Source organism: Boleophthalmus pectinirostris, unplaced genomic scaffold (assembly GCF_026225935.1).
Source record: "Boleophthalmus pectinirostris isolate CB_2022bp ecotype Guang Dong unplaced genomic scaffold, ASM2622593v1 HiC_scaffold_5, whole genome shotgun sequence".
NCBI lineage: Eukaryota > Metazoa > Chordata > Actinopteri > Gobiiformes > Gobiidae > Boleophthalmus > Boleophthalmus pectinirostris.
This window is the reverse complement of record NW_026571404.1, coordinates 32292534-32312608: the sequence shown is the minus strand read 5'-3', so window position 1 is coordinate 32312608 and position 20075 is coordinate 32292534. Positions and strand designations below refer to the sequence as shown.

The 20075-nt window shown below is 37.5% G+C and overlaps 1 protein-coding gene across 1 annotated transcript in view; it reads right to left on the bottom strand.

The window, feature by feature from the left end:
• Positions 1–20075, bottom strand: part of cdhr1a (cadherin-related family member 1a) — a 30839-nt gene that overhangs the window by 10087 nt on the left and 677 nt on the right. The window contains exons 2-14 of the mRNA XM_020923715.2: positions 17484–17579; positions 15296–15441; positions 15168–15218; positions 15015–15104; positions 13462–13548; positions 11338–11454; positions 11053–11196; positions 10602–10680; positions 10407–10507; positions 8933–9136; positions 5320–5472; positions 4162–4326; positions 1627–1694 (exon numbers count right to left, since the gene is read on the bottom strand). Coding sequence (XP_020779374.2) covers positions 1627–1694; positions 4162–4326; positions 5320–5472; positions 8933–9136; positions 10407–10507; positions 10602–10680; positions 11053–11196; positions 11338–11454; positions 13462–13548; positions 15015–15104; positions 15168–15218; positions 15296–15441; positions 17484–17579 — 1501 coding nt within the window. The remainder of the gene's footprint in view (positions 1–1626; positions 1695–4161; positions 4327–5319; positions 5473–8932; positions 9137–10406; positions 10508–10601; positions 10681–11052; positions 11197–11337; positions 11455–13461; positions 13549–15014; positions 15105–15167; positions 15219–15295; positions 15442–17483; positions 17580–20075) is intronic.

Sequence of the window (20075 nt, the reverse complement as noted above, 5' to 3'; positions counted from 1 at the left end):
TCGTGTTGAAGTACAAAAAGTTGATAGATAGTCCTGAATTTTCAAAGAACAATGGATGACCGATTATATTTTTGTTCAGTGTAAGGAGCATGCAGTTTGTTTGATATGTAAAGAAAGTGTTTCAATAGAATATAATCTGCGTTGTCAGGGTCGTACAATTCTGTTATATGGCTGACCCGCCCCCGCCCCCCATCACAGTCAGAAACGATAATGTGGCCCCCAGAGAAAAAAGTTTGGTGACCCCTGGACTACACTATAAGTATATGAATATAAGTATGCTATAGTTGTACTTCAGACTTTTACTGTAGATCCAGCACCTCGTACACAGCTATGCTATGTAGCTCTATTATGGAGAGAGCACATGCCCCCCCACTGTGAACTAGGTGAAGTACCAGTCTATTTCCTCCCACAATCCCATTATGGGCTTAGCGGATGGCGCCAAAGATCAGTCCAACTTCTCCCACTGACTATCTCAAGTTACAACCAAACCAAGAGAGAAACAAGTCTTATATCTAGAATTTTAGACACAGAACCATAAAGTCTAGCAACAAAAACCTTAATATGACGTAACACTAACTGAAATATCGTAATATCGTATCATCAAAAGTGCCACAATATCGTGGGCCATTACTAAATATATCGAATTATGAGTCTGTTTGCTTAAATTCATTGTTATAGTGCAGCAATAGTTAAAAAAATAGAAAATGGAACTACATAGACCATAATCCTTTGCTCTGTTCAAGTGCAGACTACATGAAGATAACTGTTATTAAGCACTTTTAAATGATGGCAGAACCAAAGTCTTGTCAAGGCATAAAAATAAAAAGTAGCATATCCACTATTTTGTTCCTTCTCAAAATATCGAAAAAATATCGTCCTGAGAGATTTGGATATCGTTACGTCCCTATTAATACGACACATACACTTTTAAGGGACGTTTCAAGCTAATCCCTAGAGACACAAAGTGGTCTGGGACAAACTAAATATGCACTAATCTACAAGTATTTCAAATCTGTTTATACTTCTGTGTTGGAACTACTGTTTCCGACAACATCCCGGCCTAAGAAGCTAACGTTAGTCCTAAAATGTGCTTTCTCCCAAACGATCTTTATTGGAAGTAGGTCGCTTGACTGGAAAATCCCTAAAGACTAAGACCTGTCACTTTGTATTATTGAAGCAACTCTCCATGTTTACTTGTTTACAGGAATTACTCAGTTTGAAGGCTCTTAGACGATCACACGAGCTTAAGGTTTTGAGTCTGAAAAGATAGGACCCATAAAAAGAAGAGACACACACTACTTCTTTTTGGTCGTATTGTAAAAAGACAAGAAAAAAAGAAAACATCGCTCACTAAGTTTCCATTTGGTTGCCATGGAAATGTAATAAAAGTGGATGTAAACCCAGGAAATCCTTCGGGGCACTCTTGAACTCAGGTTAAATAAACACTAAAGGTATAGAGATTTAGATAAGGCTGCGTATTTGAACTCAACAAGAGACCAGAGAATTTGTGAATTTTTGAGGTTGTTATTACAGTAAAAACAGTTGAACTACAAAGTATTTACCAAAGTTCAATTTTGGCGTTTTATTTTCGCAAATGTGTTTTAAAAGTGTTAGGATCATACTCACAGCTCAGCTCCTGATCCATACAGAGAGTACTTCACATCACCCCATGGTCCGGAGTCTGGGTCTGAGGCCTACGAAAAATAAGAGTTTTTTTTTTTGTAGAGACCATGTTTTCAACAAATCTGTATTTAAAGAGCTTTACTTTCCACAAACCAGGAACTGACAATGATGCGCTGCTGGCATGCTATTTGTTGTTTTCAAGTTCATAAGACTGTAACCTTTAAATTCAACTTTAACTACATCATGAATGAAATGCCCAGCCACCTACTCTAAAGTAATGAACTAAAAATATGAGGTTAAAGCTTGTTTAAATGTATTCAGATGATCTGTAAAACCGTCTGACAAATGTCCTGTTTTCCAAGTGAAATATTTTTACTGGAAAGCCAAGCATACCATTATAATAAAAATAATCAATCTTTATTAATCTGTGTATCATTCGTTCATTCGTTTTTTAAAATAAAACCATAAATAAGATAACAAAAAAATTATTTGTCTGATTGAGACCAGTTTAGTCCTGTTTTAGTCCTGGTTTAGACCTGGTTCAGACCTGGGATCAGTCCATATGCGGCGCAAAAGTCCGGCATCGCAGTTTAAGGGCCTGTTTACACGAGAACGACAAAATATTTCAGAAGTGCCTTTCGTTTAGACAGTGACGGCGTTGTTGTGGCTTAAAAACGTAAAAATCTGAAACCACACTCCAGAGTGGAAAAGTTGAATATGCTCTGCTGTAGCATTTATGTCTACACTGCCCAAAACACCAAACTCTGGTCAGATCTGCTCACGTTTACATCACATACATCACCACCTGGTGTCACCACCTAGTCGCCTGGCATGCATACCCAATTGAATTCTACACACTTTTGCATCACCATATGCACGCAGAGTTGCTCGTTATAATGCAAAATAAAAAGTGAAGATGCGATGCCACTTTTGCATCTTCTGCTCAGACCGTTATCATATAAACATAGCTTAAGTCACGGGAAGTGGCCGTTTTCAGTTTTTTTCCATTATTCATTTAAACACAAAATTGAAAACTGAAAATACGTATCGTTATCTGTTTTTCCATTTTGGTTTTGGAGACAAATAATGAAGAAAATTGTTGTTTTTTTGTTTTCTTATTTTTGGTTTTATTTTGAAAAATGAATGAATGAACGATTTTTTTTCTATAGAGCGCTTTAAAAAAAATATTTTATAAAGTGCTGTATGCTCAGCAAAGAACAATAATAATACAAAAAGAATAAAAATATAGGAAGTATACAAAAACAGACAATGAAGCAGACTGTCAGAATAATCAAAAATAGGATGAAACTAAATTAATTATAATAAATACTGTACATGAATAAAATAAAAATAAATCAACCTTAACTATGGTAAAAATCGGCACCAACAACATTTCTATAAAAATCTATAAAAAATAGTCAGATTTAGTTTTTACCCTTTCGAGCAAACACATTTTTACATCACCTAATTTTCAAATATCTCATGGACACGTGTATGTTCATGATCAGTCTGGAGGATCAAGGTTCATCTGTCCGTCTGTTCTTTTATCTGATTTAAATTGTCCTGGATCAAGGCACCGTGCCCGGCCGTGCAGCGTTCACACACACCTCGGATTTATTAACGCTGCTCCCTGCGTCTCATCACAGTGAAGGGCAGGGGATAAAACGAACGCTGAAAATGTCAAAGTCTGTCTGACGAATACAAAATGTCCCTCGTGCATATCTGTCCCCAACGGCTGCATGTGCTACAAAGCTGACTGAATGGAACTGACAATTTAAAGGTCCCATATTACACCAAATTTACTTTTGTGAGCTTTAATGTTGTTATAATTTTGTTACCTCATCAAAAACATATTGTGTTTTGTTTCATTCACCCATGTTTGAGTAAGCCTCCTTTATTAGTCTGTTTCCAAAGCTCAAAATGATCTGTTTCACCTTGTGATGTCATGAAGTGGTAGTTTTCAAGTTAACAGCTCCTTTTACCTTTTGTTCAGTAGAGATTAGCAATTCCAGGTCTGAAATTATCAAAATGATTCTAGTGAAGGTGTATGGAGTTCAATAACACAGTTGAACACTTCTGACATCACAAGGTGGGACGGAGTTTTCAGTCTGAGCGAAGAACTCAGCCTAAATATGCAGGATTTGTGTGTTAAACATGTGAATGAAACAGAACACAACTCCAGGTCTGTTTTTGATGAGGCAACAACACTACAATATAGATAAAAAAATTGAGTAATATGGACCCTTGAAATGGACGCAATTAGCTTATTTTTAAGTAACATAATTTCCTCCACAAACAAAAAAAAAAAACGTATTCTGCATAAAAAATGCTAACCCTGTAGTTTAGATCTGTTCAAACACGTTCTGAAATGTGTTTTGTTTTAGTTTGTCACTTCATATCATATCATGTCTTTTACCAATGCTCCTGAATCTGAAATGTGAACTTTGAACAGAATCATATCATAAAAAAAAACACAAATCGCAATGCTTTTCGGTGTTACACAACAAAATGAAAATGATAGGATAAGGGGTTTCTTACCGTAACCGTAACAACGTCTGTGCCCCCGGGTGAGTTTTCCGGGATGCGAGCAATGTAATATTCGGCGGAGAATCTGGGAGCGTTGTCATTGGTGTCGAGAAGATGGATGACGATGTCTGCGGTGGCACTGAATCTCTCTGGAGTGTCCACCTCCACGGCCAGGATCTGACGCAAGAAAGTGCTTTATGAATGTCTTTTGAATATGATTAAATGTACTGTAAATGTGTTTCATATGGTAAGAATTGAAGAAAACTAAAATATATTGTTTAGCCTGATTTATCAGCCGGTTTCACTTTATAGAAACAGTGTTAGAATTTGTTCGCTCGACAGTAGGCAGGTACTTTTTTATTTAACCAATCGCTGCTATTTGGTCGTGACATATGTAATGCGCCACTAACAGGGCTAACTGGTATATTAAGATTTTCCCAAATCCCGTAGGAAGAAGGGCAAAAACGTCTTTACCCTTGATAAAATTCACCAAACATTCTCTTTGTTCCACACTTAAATCCTCGATCTCGGGAATCATCGACAACACAGAATATATGGCTCTTCACTGATTGGCTGGTGCTCGAACTTGCACTTTCAGGATTTTTGTGAACCGTCTAGTGTATTCTGATTCCTGACCTAGTCGCTGGGGAGAAATGAAAATGAGCGGAGACACTAGGTGGCGCCAGCCTGGCTAGAAAATATTATGTTTCAAAAGAAAATTGTAATTCTGCCAGCTGGACAAATGTTTTGGAGTGAATTGTTTTCACTACCTCTTCAGTTCTGTCAGCTTACTGGTATCACAGTGGTACAATTCAAACCTCAAAATGCTCGAAAGTCTGCCCTTGAGCAAGACATGTTGATACCTAATCCAGTAATTAACTATAACTACTTGCAATGGGAATAGCATTGGCTTACAACTGAATAAATAAGTCTATTCAAGTATATAGGTCAAATACTGGAAATTTTACATCTGAAATACATGATTAGTTGTTTATTCTGACACTATAAATAAATGTTTACAACCTAGACGTACATTTCATATTTTATTTTACCGTTTTATATTTATTGGACTCTAATATTATATTATATTGTGATTGTGTGAGCTACTGTGTCCACATAATTTCCCTTGTGGCTCAATAACGTCTGCCTACAACATTTCTATAGTTCCACCTTGAACGTGAGGAAGTGGTGTTTCTCGTAGTCCATGGCGGCAGAGTCGTCAACCAAAATGGTGACCTGAGCTTCGTTGAGAACCGTCTGTGGCACCACTCGGAGCATCCGGCCCGGTCCCAGCAGGCGCAGGTTGAATTTAGCGTTAGCCCCCTGTCAAGCACATTACATAAGATTATTACATAGCCAGTCATACAAATATCTATGTATAGTAATCCACTGAAAATAATGCACAAATAATCTAGTAAATGGTAAAATGATCACATGTTTATATAGCGCTTTTTCACGACACTTAAAGCTCTTTACATCAGCGAACCACTCACCTATTCACACACACATTCATACATCAGTGTGCTGTACGCAGACACTGGGAGTGAGGTGAGTTAAGTGTCTTGCCCAAGTACACAAAGACAGTATTCATTTCTGAGAGCTACTTATAGAAATTCACTGAAAATAATGCACAAATAGTATAGTAAATGGTAAAACTGTCGCATTTTATATAATACTTTTCCACCGTCAAGACACTCAAAGTTCTTTACATCAATGGAACCACCTTGTCATTAAAGGGACAGTCCAGAATTTTGGACATAGGACCTAATTTCCTAGTGAGCCAGAGTGTTGGAGACGTGTGGAGACACTTTTTAAAATATCCAATCCAGTCCTTGTATTTGCAGAGGTCGCTGGTGCTAGGCTAGTGCATGTCAGTTATTACGCCAGACAGAGTTCAATGTTGACAGAATAATTTTTGAAATAAAATTAACCTTGCATCACATGAATCGTTGCATGTTGAGGGACTATTTTCTCAGCAGCAGTGGAATTTTACTTTGCTGGTAAGATAGGTGCTAGGTGATATCAGTCCGCCACCGCCAAACTTTCTATCAGGAAGTACAACTCACAGCTGCTGCTCAGACATAAATCCTTCAAATGCAAGGTTGGTTTAACTTCTAAAATTATTCTATCAACACAGACAGTTACATTGACAGTCTGGTGTAATAATAGATTTGCTTTGGGTGTTTTGTGGAGTGGGTAAGACTGTTTTTAGTTGCAGGCTAACTATGGCCATTGACATGCACTAGCCTAGCACCAGCGACCTCTGCAAATACAAGGACTGGATGGAATATTTACAAAAGTGTCTCCACACGTCTCCAACACTTTGGCTCACTAGGAAACGAGGTCCTAAATCCAAAATTCCAGAGTGTCTTTTTAACTCACACACACATTAGAGGGTCTTGCTCAAGGACACAATGACAGCATTCATTTGTGGGAGCTGGAATTATGTCAATAGCGCGATTTGTACTGGCAACCTTTGCATCTGTGGACAAAAGCTTTACCAACTGAGCTACTGCTGTATCTATTTATAGTAATCCACTGATAATAATACACAAATAATATAGTGTAATCCACAATTTAATCAATAAAATGGCTTGAAGCTGATTCAGATAGACATGGAATATCAGTCGTAGTACTACTATTCCAGGAAATACTCCAGTAGAAATGCAATAAAATAAGTAGGAAAAACACAATTGCATAATCAGACAAATGTTATAATTTTGTGTGCGATTAGGACGTGTTTTCATTCACAGTGGACAAAATGTAACAGCCCAGACCACTCTATCTGTTTATGTATCGTTATGTAATAATAGTAGTCTAGTAAACAGGGACCCTCTAGTATTAGAGCTCAAATGATGTGGATGAAAAAAAAAGATCTATCTTCTGCTAAAAAACAAATAAACTGCTATTGAAAAAGACAGACTGTAATCATTTTGATAACTAATACAGTATATGGTACATATTTTTAGTTATTTGTTCTTTTACTGTTCATGAATACTTTTGTACATTGTTGTTGAAACTATTGCCTTTGTTTGTTGTGGTTTGTTTGGTTCTGCTTTATTTATTTATTCAAAAAACTGTATATATTAATGACGAAATTTATTCAACTTTATTTATGTTTTTATAGAATTTTTTAAATGTCTTACCAAATCACAAGGAATTATATCATATTATAATTTGGACTTCAATATTCATATAAAACAATGAGATGTGATTTTTTTTTTTTTATCATTCATACCAAAATGACAATACAACACTGCCAAATCCTATACATATCACAGATTAAGAAAATAATTACAACAAACGTACAAAGAGGTGGATGTGTAATGGTGAAAGATTGCTCAGTCATGTACAAATCACTCCAAATACAAGTTCAATACAGTAAATGGTGATAGGAAACAACTATAACATGGTTAAATGCTCTGAAAAGTCCATTATGTATAGTAGGTCAGTAGGTATAGTAGGTTTTCTTTCTCAATGAAGGAGGACAGTTCAGTTGAGTAGAATCATAGCGTCAGAAAGTGTCCAAACTACCACACAAACTGATCTTTACCATGGATTTTATTGATCATGTACAATATTATTAAGTGGACAGTCTGGAATTTTGGACCTGAGTGTTGGAGACGTGTGGAGACACTTTTTAAATATTCCATCCAGTCCTTGTATTTGCAGAAGTCGCTGGTGCTAGGCTAGTGCATGTCAATGGCCATAGTTAACCTGCCACTGAAAACAGTCTTACCCACTCCACAAAACACCTGAAGAAAATCTATTATTACACCAGACTGTCGATGTAAATGTCTGTGTTGATAGAATAATGTCTGAAATAAAACCAATCTTGCATCGCATGAATCGTCGCATGTTGAAGGACTATTTTCTAGATAAGATAGGTGCTAGGTGATATCAGTCTGCCACTGCCAAGCTTTCCATCAGGAAGTGCTGCTGCTCAGACATAAATCCTTCAAATGCAAGGTTGGTTTTACTTCTAAAATTATTCTATCAACCTCTGCAAATACAAGGACTGGATGGAATATTTAAAAAAGTGTCTCCACATGTCTCCAACACTCTGGCTCACTAGGAAATGAGGTCCTATGTCCAAAATTTCAGACTGGGGCAAAATCTTGCATGTGAGACCAAACTGCCACAAGATCGTGCACACATGAGAAAAATGAATTGAAATAGAAAAATTTGTTTTACATGTGTTTATATTCGAAATGGACAAAAAGGGGGTACGCTCTGGAGAGTTAAATTACTTGAAAAGCTGTAGTTCCCTAAAAGCTGTACTACAGTTTTAGTCATATAAAATATTAAATAAAGTAAATAAACATTGGTGAGTTGTGGAGCTAATCTAGTGTCCATCATATGTAAATAGTGTCCCAGGATGTGACAACAACTGAAATATCTTGATAATGTATTGTCAAAAGTCTCACAATAATACCGTGGACCATCACCATTAATACATCAAATTATAAGTTTCTTCGCTTAAATTAAGAGTTATGGTACAGCTATATCTAAAAAACAGAGGAAACTACATAGACCATGATCCTTTGCTCCATTTCAGTGCAGACTACATGAAGAAATAACAATTCTAAGCACTTTTAAATCTTAGTTCTTTGGGTTAAGTCTTGTCAAGGCATTTTAAGAGGAAAAAGTTGCAAATTCACAGGAAATATCACAATAAATATCGTCCCATGAGATACAATGTGGAAATATCGTACTGAGAGATTTGGATATTGTTACTTCCCAAATCCCTACTATTGTAAATAATGTGATGGGTGAGTCTAACCTGATCCGAGTCGTTGACAGTGATCTTGAGTCCCCTCAGGATCTCTCCCTCTGGTGGGTGCTCGTACATGGTCAGCTCAAACATGTGTTGGGGGCCATTTTCTCCGTAGAAGGTGGGAGGGTTGTTGTTCAGATCCACCACTCGGATCACAACTGTAGTGGAAGTGTGGTCCAGCAGAGCGCCGTCTGTGCCCACCTCTGTAGCCTGGAGAAGACAAGGTTTTCAGGTTTAGATATTATAAGGATCTGAGCAGGAAGCAGAATGAAGTAGAATGTTGAAAAAAATAAATAAATAAATCTATAAAAATATAACCACGTAGTACGGAACAATAAAAGAAAACAAATGATGCCCAATACATGCTCAGTTTGATCTTACTCGTAAAAACAGTCAAATCAAATGAAAGCAAAACACACAAAATACAGTCAAATTAATAAAAGACACAGAGGACCACACAGCTCACAAAGTGTTAAATGTCAGCCTAAAAGTGGATCTTAAAGGTGCAATGCGCAACTTTTCTGGTGGATGGTCCGCTAATTGCTTGTTTCCATGGAGATGTTATTGCTTTGATTTGGAATATTCTGTAGTATAACATTAAACATTTCCATCTGGCATTTATTCATTGCAGGTGTTTCTATCGCTGTAAAATACATTTGTTCCTTCTATAAATAAGGGTGACTCTCCACAGATCTGAATTGTAATGTAGTGTAGTGCTGTAACCTGCTTGTCTCTCATGATAGATAGACTTAATCTACACTGTGGAATATTCTAGACAAAGTAATAACATTTCCATGGAGACAAGTGGGTGGCTGTAGCCTGATTCATCAGCCGGTTTCACTTCATGGAAACCGTCTGACCTTGCAGCATTAGGATTCGTTCACTCGACGGTAGTTGGGTAAAATTTTTTATTTAACCAATCGTTGCTATTTGGTCGTGATGTATGTAATGCACCCCTAACGGGGCTAACTGGTATATTAAGCTTTTCCCAAATCCCATAGGAAGAAGGGCAATAACGTCTTTCCCCTTGATAAAATTCACCAAACATTCTCTTTATTCCGGCTTTAAATCCTCGTTCTCAGGAATCACTACCAACACAGAATGTTTGGCTCTCCGCTGATTGGCTGGTGCCCAGACTCACACTTCCGGGGTTCTTGCAGACTGTCTAGTGTATTCCAATTCCTGACTTAATCGCTGGAGAGAAATTAAATTGAGCTGAGGCACTAGGTGGAGCCAGGGTGGGTTAGGGTGGCTGACCCCCTAAGAAAAAAGTTGCAGAGTGCACCTTTAAGATGAAACTTGGATCGAACACTGGATCAAAATTGGGGGCTAAAATGAGACTAAACTTGATACTAAACCTTGACCAGAACAGGACTAAACCAGGACTAAAAGAGGATTAAATCATAAACCAAACCAAGCTCAAACACAGGCCAAACTGGAAGTGAGTGTGCCTTTACAACAGTTTTCTTCGCTCACTTACCCTGACTCGTATGTTAAAGATCTCCCTCCTCAGATTGGCCGGGCTGGTCAGAAGAGTGATGCGACCACTGGACTTGTTGATGCTGAACACACCATCATCGCCTAGAGAAGCAAATATAAATAATACAAAATAAATATTATTAATTAATTATAAATGTATAAAAGAAAATATTTTATTCACAATTTAATTTCTTACCTTCGTCGAAAGAGTACTGGACTGAATTTGGACTGCCCACATCTCCATCTTTCGCCTCCACGTGGAATATTTCAGATCCCTAAAAAAAAAAGCAATTCAGTTTTAAAGGTCCACTTCCAGCTTGTCTTAATGGAGATGTTATTTCTTTGCTTGGGATGTTCCACAGTGTGGCATTAAACCTTTCTATCTTCGTGGAGACTAAACCAGACCAAGTTACAGGTCAGATCTGTGGAGAGGCGACCCCGCTCACTGTCAGAATGCCTGTTTTTCAAGCAATTTTTAAACTATAAAACCACCTGTAACTGAATAAATGTAAGGTAGAGATGTTTAATGTTACACTGTGGAACATTTCAGGCATTGCAGGAACATCTCCATAGAAACAAGCAGATGACGGACCCCCAAAAAGTTACACAGTGCACCTTTTACAAACTGCTTTGCATGAGAGACTTACAGGTGATGTGACTTCGTAGACATATCCAAAGTACGGTGTGCCGATGAAAATAGGGGGCGTGTCTTGGGCATCGATGACGTTGATGGTGAGAGTGGCAGAAGACGACAGAAACTGCTCCTTTCCTTTGTAATTTCCACCTCCATCCTAAAATCAGATATTATTCCTTATATATTATTTCGTATTTCGTATTCGTATTGATTTTATGGTCAGTTACCGTATAGTTGATTACATTAGTCTATATAGAGATTTGAATGGGAAATAAGTCTGTTAATTTGTCCTCGTTACCTTGGCGATCACGGTGACAAAATGCGTCTTGGATTTCTCGTAGTCCAGCGTTTCTCCAGATTTGATTTTCAGGATTCCGCTGTACCTGTCGATGGTGAACAGGCTCCCCGACGGATTCTGACAAAGACAAAACATCAATATTTATCTAAGCTGAACCTGTAAGCTTTTATATAGAGCTCCACGCCAGAATCACATACTTCTACTGTGAAAAAGCGGTTTGGTTTTATTAGTAGGATTTCTTTCACTGCAAAATTCATAAATTTGGTTTGGACAGATTTGGAGTGGTTTGCTTGTTTTAGTTACACATTCTTGGGTAGATTATTTTCCAATAGTTCAAGAATTTTTTACTTGAAATAACAATTTATTTCAAACTAACGATCTCTAAACCAGAATCATAAATGCCATTACACTTTTTTTTTTGTATTAGAGTTTATATTTGATTGGTTGTTTTTGGGGTGGGATCCAAAATACACACTTCTTCAGTACTTTTTGCAGATGTGAGTCTGGTCACTGTTGAACCCCCTGACTTCAAATGGGCGTGATTGACAGGTGGATTAACCAATCAGGAGACAAGCATGGTTCATCCATATCAAAACAAATACAGTATGGCTGTTTACGAATAAACAGAGAAAGGTAAAAAAATCACAGGGGACTGAAAAACATTGCAGATTTCTGCAGAATAAACGAGCAAAGCACTAAACTCTGTTCATCTGAAGTGAGAGAAATGTCATTTTATTCAAAATGATGGACAGTGTTGGGAAATAACTGAATACATGTCCCGAAAATACAGATTCTGAAAATTTGAGTAATTGTATTGTTGCACAATTATTCTGGTAGTTCAGAATAGATTAGATAGTTTACAAGTTTACTTTATTTAAATCAAAGGAATACATGGCGATACTTGATCAGTTCACTTTTCTTTCTCCAATTAGACATAAATGAATGCATAAGAAACAACAAAAATCAAGTTGTGTGTCACATGCTCTGTTTTTTACACTATAATTTCATGCAATTATAAGTATTCTTAGAATTATAAGATGTCTGTGTTGCTCAGACATGCATGGCTGACATATAAAACCTCTTTGGGCATGGGGATTTTATAACATTTCAGAAAACTCCAAAATGTCGATTTTTGCATACTACCCCCTCTTTAATATGAAACTAAAGTGGACAAAGATAGGTGGTAGTGGTAATGAACACATTTTTGAGCACTGAAGCCTCAAATGCAGGATTCAAACACTACTCAAACGTGCATGAATGAATGAAAATACAACTCTGAGTAAGTTTTTGATCTGAGAACACTTAGATAAAAGCTCACAAAAATTAATCTTCAATACAATTCCCCTTAAAAAAGAAGAAGAAAAAGTTCCTAAGTCTCTACAAGAACAAGTGTCGTATAATCTTGTCCATAATCTTTGGCCCTGTGGTGTTGCTGATGCCAGCTGAAGGGTCCCTTTGACCTGACAGTTCTAAGTCTTCCAAGTATTCAGAATACAGTACTCTGATTGCACCATGTGACAGAAGAAGTTACAAAATACTGCAGGTATTCAGTAATCTGTAACTAAATACATTTTAAGTATTCAAAAGTCTTCTTCCTGAATCTGATTGCACGATCATGTTTGGTTCTGGCTCGAGAAGCAATGGAGAGTGTTGTAACCGGACTGATATGCCCCTGTATATATAAAATACAAAGAGAGTTCAGGGTTTTATCTGTGAACAAAAATATAAGAGAATCCACTAAAGAGGTCACCTGACTAACATGCATCAGTCACATGACTCGAGCGGTCAGATGGCAGCAAACACACACTTGGTTGGCATCAAACTAGGCCATTCTCTAAATCCTCTGTCCATCTGGATGTATGGTGCCCTTATGTTAGCGGGCGGGGCACATAGGTAAAATTTGCCCCCCCTCCTCGTGCCACTGCGGGACAGCTGTGGATTTGCTCATAGCTCAAAATGGTTTCATGCCACCTTGAGCCCGGCATAGCTCTACCTGTGGTAAAAAGATTAACCTCCGCCTCATTCACACAGCTAAACAGTGTAATTACCACCAAATCAAATGGCTGTCTCATGTAATCCTGCTGAATATTGTGTGTGTGGTGTTTAATAGGTTTGTGAAATTACCTGTAAAAAGTAGGTCACAGATCCGCCTGACCCTGTGTCTCTGTCTACGGCCTCCACTCTGTAGATGCTGGTGTCTGGTTCAGTCGTCTGTGAAGGAACAAAGGGCAAATAAAAAAAAATTGCAACATAGTTTGTAAGAATATATTAACACTTATACTGCTAGACATAAAAACTCCAAAGAAATATCACACAGAGACCTATGTTAGATCAATTACTTCAATCAAAACCAATCAAAAAGTACATTTCCATTATGGGACAACTTGTGAGAAGCAGAAAAACACACCTGGAGTTGTGTTTTGTTTCATTCACACATATTTAACACACAAATCTGGCATATTTAAGGGTTTTTCTCTCAAACTGAAAACACTCTCTTCCACCTTGTGATGTCATGTGGTAATACAGGAAGTGCTCCACTGTGTTTTTAAGCTCCATACACTTTCACTTGAACTAAAGGTAAAAGGTAGCTGTGAACATGAAAACTATCATTACATGACACCACAGAGTGGAACAGAGCATTTTGTAAACCACAATTACAGTACTCAAATATGTGTGAATAAACCAAAACACAACGTTCTCACAAGAGTACATTTTGAGTAACATAGGACCTTTAGGCTACGTCCATATGACAGTGCTCCTGGATTTTTTTTATTTTTTTTTTGCGGTTTGAAAAAGATTTGCATCCACACACCTGTCAGATCAATAAATATTTATGTCCAGATGACAACGGAGCACTGAGTGAAACTGATGTAATACATATGCCACACCTGTATGTGGTGCTGTAAACAGGATACAGACAGAGCCACTGGACACACAATACTACAAAGAGCACATGCGCATAAAGTCCTTCCTCTTCCACAACAAACAAACACAAGCACAATGACGAATTGCAATGTCATCGTTTTCCAAAATCTGTGGTTTACTTGTCCACATGATAAGCAAACAAAAACAGTGCTGCCATTCTCAGATTTCTCCAATCTGGAACCTGTTTTCAAAAAGCACCATTTTCACCCACCCAAAACACCGGCTCCATGTAGACAAAAGGCCAAAATGAATAAAAACTTTACCTTTTCGACTAAAAAACGTTGAGCTACCAGTTACTCTTCATCCCTTTCCAAGCAGCTAGCCAAGGGATTTCTGAATTATACGTATTGCGCTGAATAACACACATTTGATTAAACACCTATTTCCATTGTAAATGTATCATTTTAATGCCTATGTTTGTGTACTGATTACTGGATAACGGGTTTTGTTGTATAAGCACTGAACTGCACCTCATCTACGGCTTGCCATGGCCTTTAAATTTACAAAATTTCTAGCAGCCACTAAAATGATCTCTCTTGCATTTTCGTTTTGCAAAAAGTAGCCCACAGGAGGAAAAAGGTTGGAGACCCTTGTGGTAGAAAAATTAAAATTTTGACCACCTTGATGTGAGTTTATCATTTGCGCAACATGAGATAAGTAGCCCATGTCATTTCATTTAAGGTTTGCATTACAGTTTTCACCAAATAAAGTGAACTTCTTCAATGCAAGAATGTCTCCCTCGTGTGACTTACCTCCAGCACACTGGTCATTCCTGGGAGGTTTTGAAATTCTGGTTTCTCATCATTGGTGTCCATAATAAAAACTGTGACTCGCTCCTCAACCTGAAAAGCATCAACTTGTTCAAAACCAACAACTCAAGACATTTTTATATAAAAAGTCCTTACCTTGCTTTGTCCATCACTGATACTGACCAGGACGTCCAGTGAATCTTTTCTCTGCACAAGTAAAACACAAACGTAAATGAAACAAACCATGTGAATAAAAGTGATAAAATGTACAGAATTAAACTCACCTCTCTGTCCAGTGGTTCGATGAGTGTGACATTTCCTGTTCTAGAGTTGACCCTGAAGTACTCTTTGGTTCCTGGGTCAAATGAAAGGCCGTAGCTCACCGTGTTGCCTTCAGGGTCTGTGCCGTTGAGACAGTAGATCTGTGTGCCTAAAGGAAGACATTCAATTAGAAAAAGAACATGGAGAGGTTGGGGAGGCTGATGGTTCTGCTGCTGAGGTGGACATGGTTTACAGAAGGTTTTTGCACTTCACTTAAAGCAACACCATCTAACTTTCTGGAGGTGGCACGTCCCTATGGAAATAGAAAGTTAAAACCTTAATACTTTGGAACATCTTTACGCCATAGTGTAGAAGATGATAGCCAACGAATTTCCATGGAAACAAGTGGGAGGAGCCCCAAATAAGAGTCTGGTTTGTGGAGCTGCAAGCTCAATGGTGCTGGAGCACTTCATCAGGAACATGTTTGCGCTGCTAGTATTGGCCAGGACTACCTAAGCTGGAGGACTGTACCTACAATGCATGAGTTGGGTGGAGTTGATGGGAGAAACCGACCCGGGGATCGAACCCTAAACCTTCTTGCTGTGAGGCATGAGTGCTAGCTACTCAACCACTGTGCCTCTGGGGCATCTGATGCACACACGTATAACACATCCATATTTGTCCTCGTCCATCGCCTGAAACCAATTAGTGCAGAACGTGAGTGGCTTATTCCACCCTGAGCCCGGATCACATCAGCGCGGGTGTCAGGCCTCAGGCTTTAAACTCAGCCAATACTCTAGATGTTAATCAAGAACTTGGTGTGGTGCCATTTTGCATTTCCTAGAGTTTTGTTTGACAGAAGATTGACAGGCAGAGAAACATGAATAACTCTGCTGTCTCACAAGCAGCATGGCTTCATCTGTGTTAACAATTATGAACAGAGGTGGGTAGAGTTTCCAAATACTGTGCTCAAAATTATATTACGAAGGTATAATAATGTATAATATATAATCGTAAGAACAGTGGAAAGGTTTACTACATCATTTACTCAAGTAAGATAACTGTTACACTGTAAAAATATTACTCAAGTACAGGAGTAAAGGTATGGTGTCTGACAACTACACTACAGTACAATTTTATTTTGAAGTTTCTTAAGTTCACATAAAAATCTAAAAAAAGGGTTATATTTGCTTGCAACAGTTTGCAGTGAGGAAACCACCAGGCAAGAAAAGTCCTGCCCGTCTATTAAAAGTAGTTGCAGTAGTTTTAGGTGCTGGTTAAAAAGTAGTAATTGAGTAAAATTATTAAGTTCAGCTCTAGACTGGCTGCACTGTGCGTCTGGGGAGTTTTGTGGGAAACTCACTGGCCCCAGAGGAATCCCAGCACAAGTAATGCTCTAAATTTAGGACCAAAATGGAGGCAAGAATTTATTTTGGAAAACCACAGAAATGTACCAAAACTTATATAAGATTCTTAAGCTTGTATTTATTAATTTGTGGATGCCAGCAATGCAAAATATTAGTTTAGTCTGCAGCTACAGTACATCCCAAACCCCATTTAGTGAATAGGCTGTTTTGTTTTCACTGTTTTACATCAGATGCCCTTCCTTACAACTGTGATTTTATAATACTTTAAAACTACACTTTTAACCAATGAGGACAAAGATATGTATGTAATATTTTACAAGTGCAACCTGGAACAATATTAGCTGTGTTTGACATGGTGTTTATGGTCATAACTTAACCCATAACTTTGCCTTCAACCAAACGCTTCTAAAGTGAAGTACAAGTAAAAAATACCCACTTAAAAATGAACTCAAGTAAACTACAGACACTTTAATGTTTTACTGCAGTACTTTACTACTTTTACTTTGTTATGTTTCACCTCTGTAGTCACTCTCACCCCCCTCCTTCTTTGTGATATCTCAACTACAACCTTTGACCTCCTCTTCTCTTCCGCAGCAGCAGATCCAAAAGCCTCCTCAACCTTTCCATCTCCATTTTGCCAGTGTCTTTTCTCACTGTTATCTTTTCATATTTTTGCTCTTTGTTATTATATTTATTGTGATGTGTGATACTGTGCCTAAATAATTACTCTTATGGATCAATAAACTTTGTCCACGTCTAAGTTTGAAGAGTTTATATGGTATTATTGGCTTTTTTATTTTCACTACTGCTCATTTTCTACATTTTTAAAGATGATTTTTCTTACCAACAGGTGTGTCTTCCGAGAGGCTGAACAGTGCCATGTTTCCGTTCTTGCTGTACGGTCCATTGTCGTAGAAGTACGGGGCGAAGTCTGCTTTAGCTGCACAGACACAACAAATAAATGTTAACGTACAACACACTGCACAGTCAATGACCACTTTATCAAATATACCCTCTTCTATTGCTTGTTACTAGAGCAAAACACTAAACAGCATTTGCAAGCTTGATATGGATGTTTTTTACATTGATTGTGTGCTACTGTATGGTACTATAGTTGTCTGATTCATCGCAGCATTAGGATTCATTCGCTCAAAGGTAAGCGGGTACTTTTTGTATTTAACCAGTTGCTGCTATTTGGTCGTGACGTCTGTAATGCGCCGGAATGCTCAGTGGTGTCCAAGTAATTGCCGGCTTCACAGTTCTTTGCTGATTGGCCGGTGCACGGTCTACAACTTCCGGGTTTCTAGCAAACCATCTAGTGTATTCCGATTCCTGACCTAGTCGCTGGAGAGAAATGAAATTGAGCGGTGGCACTCGGTGGTGCCAGCCTGGATAGAACTATTAGTGATTACTCAAATATTTTGGATCATACCACAGTGAAAACAACTTCCATAGTGATTTGATTGGCACTTTTTCCTGTCTGGCTACATTACTATTGGAGGTTTTCAGAATGATGATGATGTTATACTCCCAGATGGTAGACAAAAGACAAAAGCTTATTGATAACATTTTAATTTGCCTGGCAAGGAGAAAATTGTCAACACTTTTGTCCAGTCGACAAGCTGAATTTTCTCTTCGCCATGGATTCTACCTGGACGACTGAGGGATTCTTCACACATTTTAATTTGCCATAAAATATCCAAAAGGTAAATTTACAAATATTAAGCATGAAAATTTCTTACCCAAGATCTTATTGGATTTCAACAAAAATCTGTATTTATTTTATTTTTTTAAATATTCCTTTTAGCTGCCCACAATCTCTATGAAATTATTCTTGGCCTGTAGAATGTTGTAATGTCATCTGAAACCCAACAATAGGTCGGCAATGTGAATTAACATAACAATAATATCTTGTAGCTAATTTTGAACTAGCAACTCTTCCATTAGTGGGTGAATGTTTAACCCACTGTGTCACTTCCTCCTATCAGTGTTGACTGGGAGGGCTTGTGTATTCCAGATATAGAGATAGAAATGTTGTCTATAAATGAATAAATTGAATCACCTATTATATTTTAAATAGATCATCTTAAAATAAATTGCTTTGGATTTACATAGAAACTGAATGTAAAAATGTGACATAATATACTGTATTTATTCAGGATCAGCAACTTTTTTTCCCCAATTGTGAACTTTTACATAACAAAAACAAAAATGGATAAAAATAAAACAAAATACCTTCACACCACCTTTCTCTACACACTCAAAACGCACACAAATCTACAGAAAAACCCACCACGGAAATCAAACATCAACTGTCAGTCATGTCCAAGGGTCAGTAGTTCATTTTTGAGTTAAATAAGTCAAATTCTAAAAAGTATTACTTCAAATATCCCCTTGTGTACCCACTAGCTGAATGTAATATATAATTTTACGTAAGGTGTAAACAAAGCGGCCTTCAGCAGCTCTTTGAACCCAGTCTCTCCTTCAGGATTAAAGGTGCATTACGTCAAGATCCAAAAATACTCCCTCTCCCTATATATACACACAGCCCTAATCTGGTTCATTTTCTTTGTACATTCTTTTCTGTTCAACATCATGAGAAGTGGACAAGTCTCTCCAACTGTGTCACAACTCGTACCAGCTAAAAATACATGCTGCCCCAGAAATACAGTATATACACAATAGTAGTATAGTACATGGGATTACAGCTGCACATTTAATCTTATACAAGTCTTTTTTTTCTTAGGTTTAAGGGTTTATTTAATTGGTATTGCCACATTCACAAGTATTTTTGGTAACACCTTATATAAGTAAACTATTGCCTTAATAAAGCATGAAATTCAAAATGTACAAATCGCTTTTTAAAAACTACTTAAAGGTGCGTTATGTAACCTTTCTGGTGGAGAGGCCATCAAATGCTTTTCTCCATAGAGATGTTATTGCATTATCTAGAATGTTTCACAGTATGGGATTAAACTTTTCTATCTTCATGGAGACCAAGCCAGAGCAAGTTACAGGTCAGATCTGTGGAGAGGCAGCCCCGTTCACAGTGAGAATGTTTGTTTTCCTAGGTATTTTTGAGCTATAAAACCACCTGTAATTGAATAAATGTAGAAACATAGAGCTGTTTAATGTCATACTGTGGAACATTCCAGGCAGAGCAATGACAAATCCATAGAAACAAGCAGATGACAGACCTTCAACCTAAAAAGTTACATAGTACACCTTTTATTAAGGGGTTATAAATTAAGAGTTGGGGTTTTGGTATTAATTATGTAGTTATTACCCCAGAATCATTCATGTTTTTTTTTGTGGGGAGTAGAGAGGGGAGAGACATTCAGCAAGTTGTTCATTATGAATTAAGTCTTTATTCATGCTTTATTAAAGCCAATTAAGCTGTATTAGTAGAATATATACAATAAGATGCTGTTTAAAC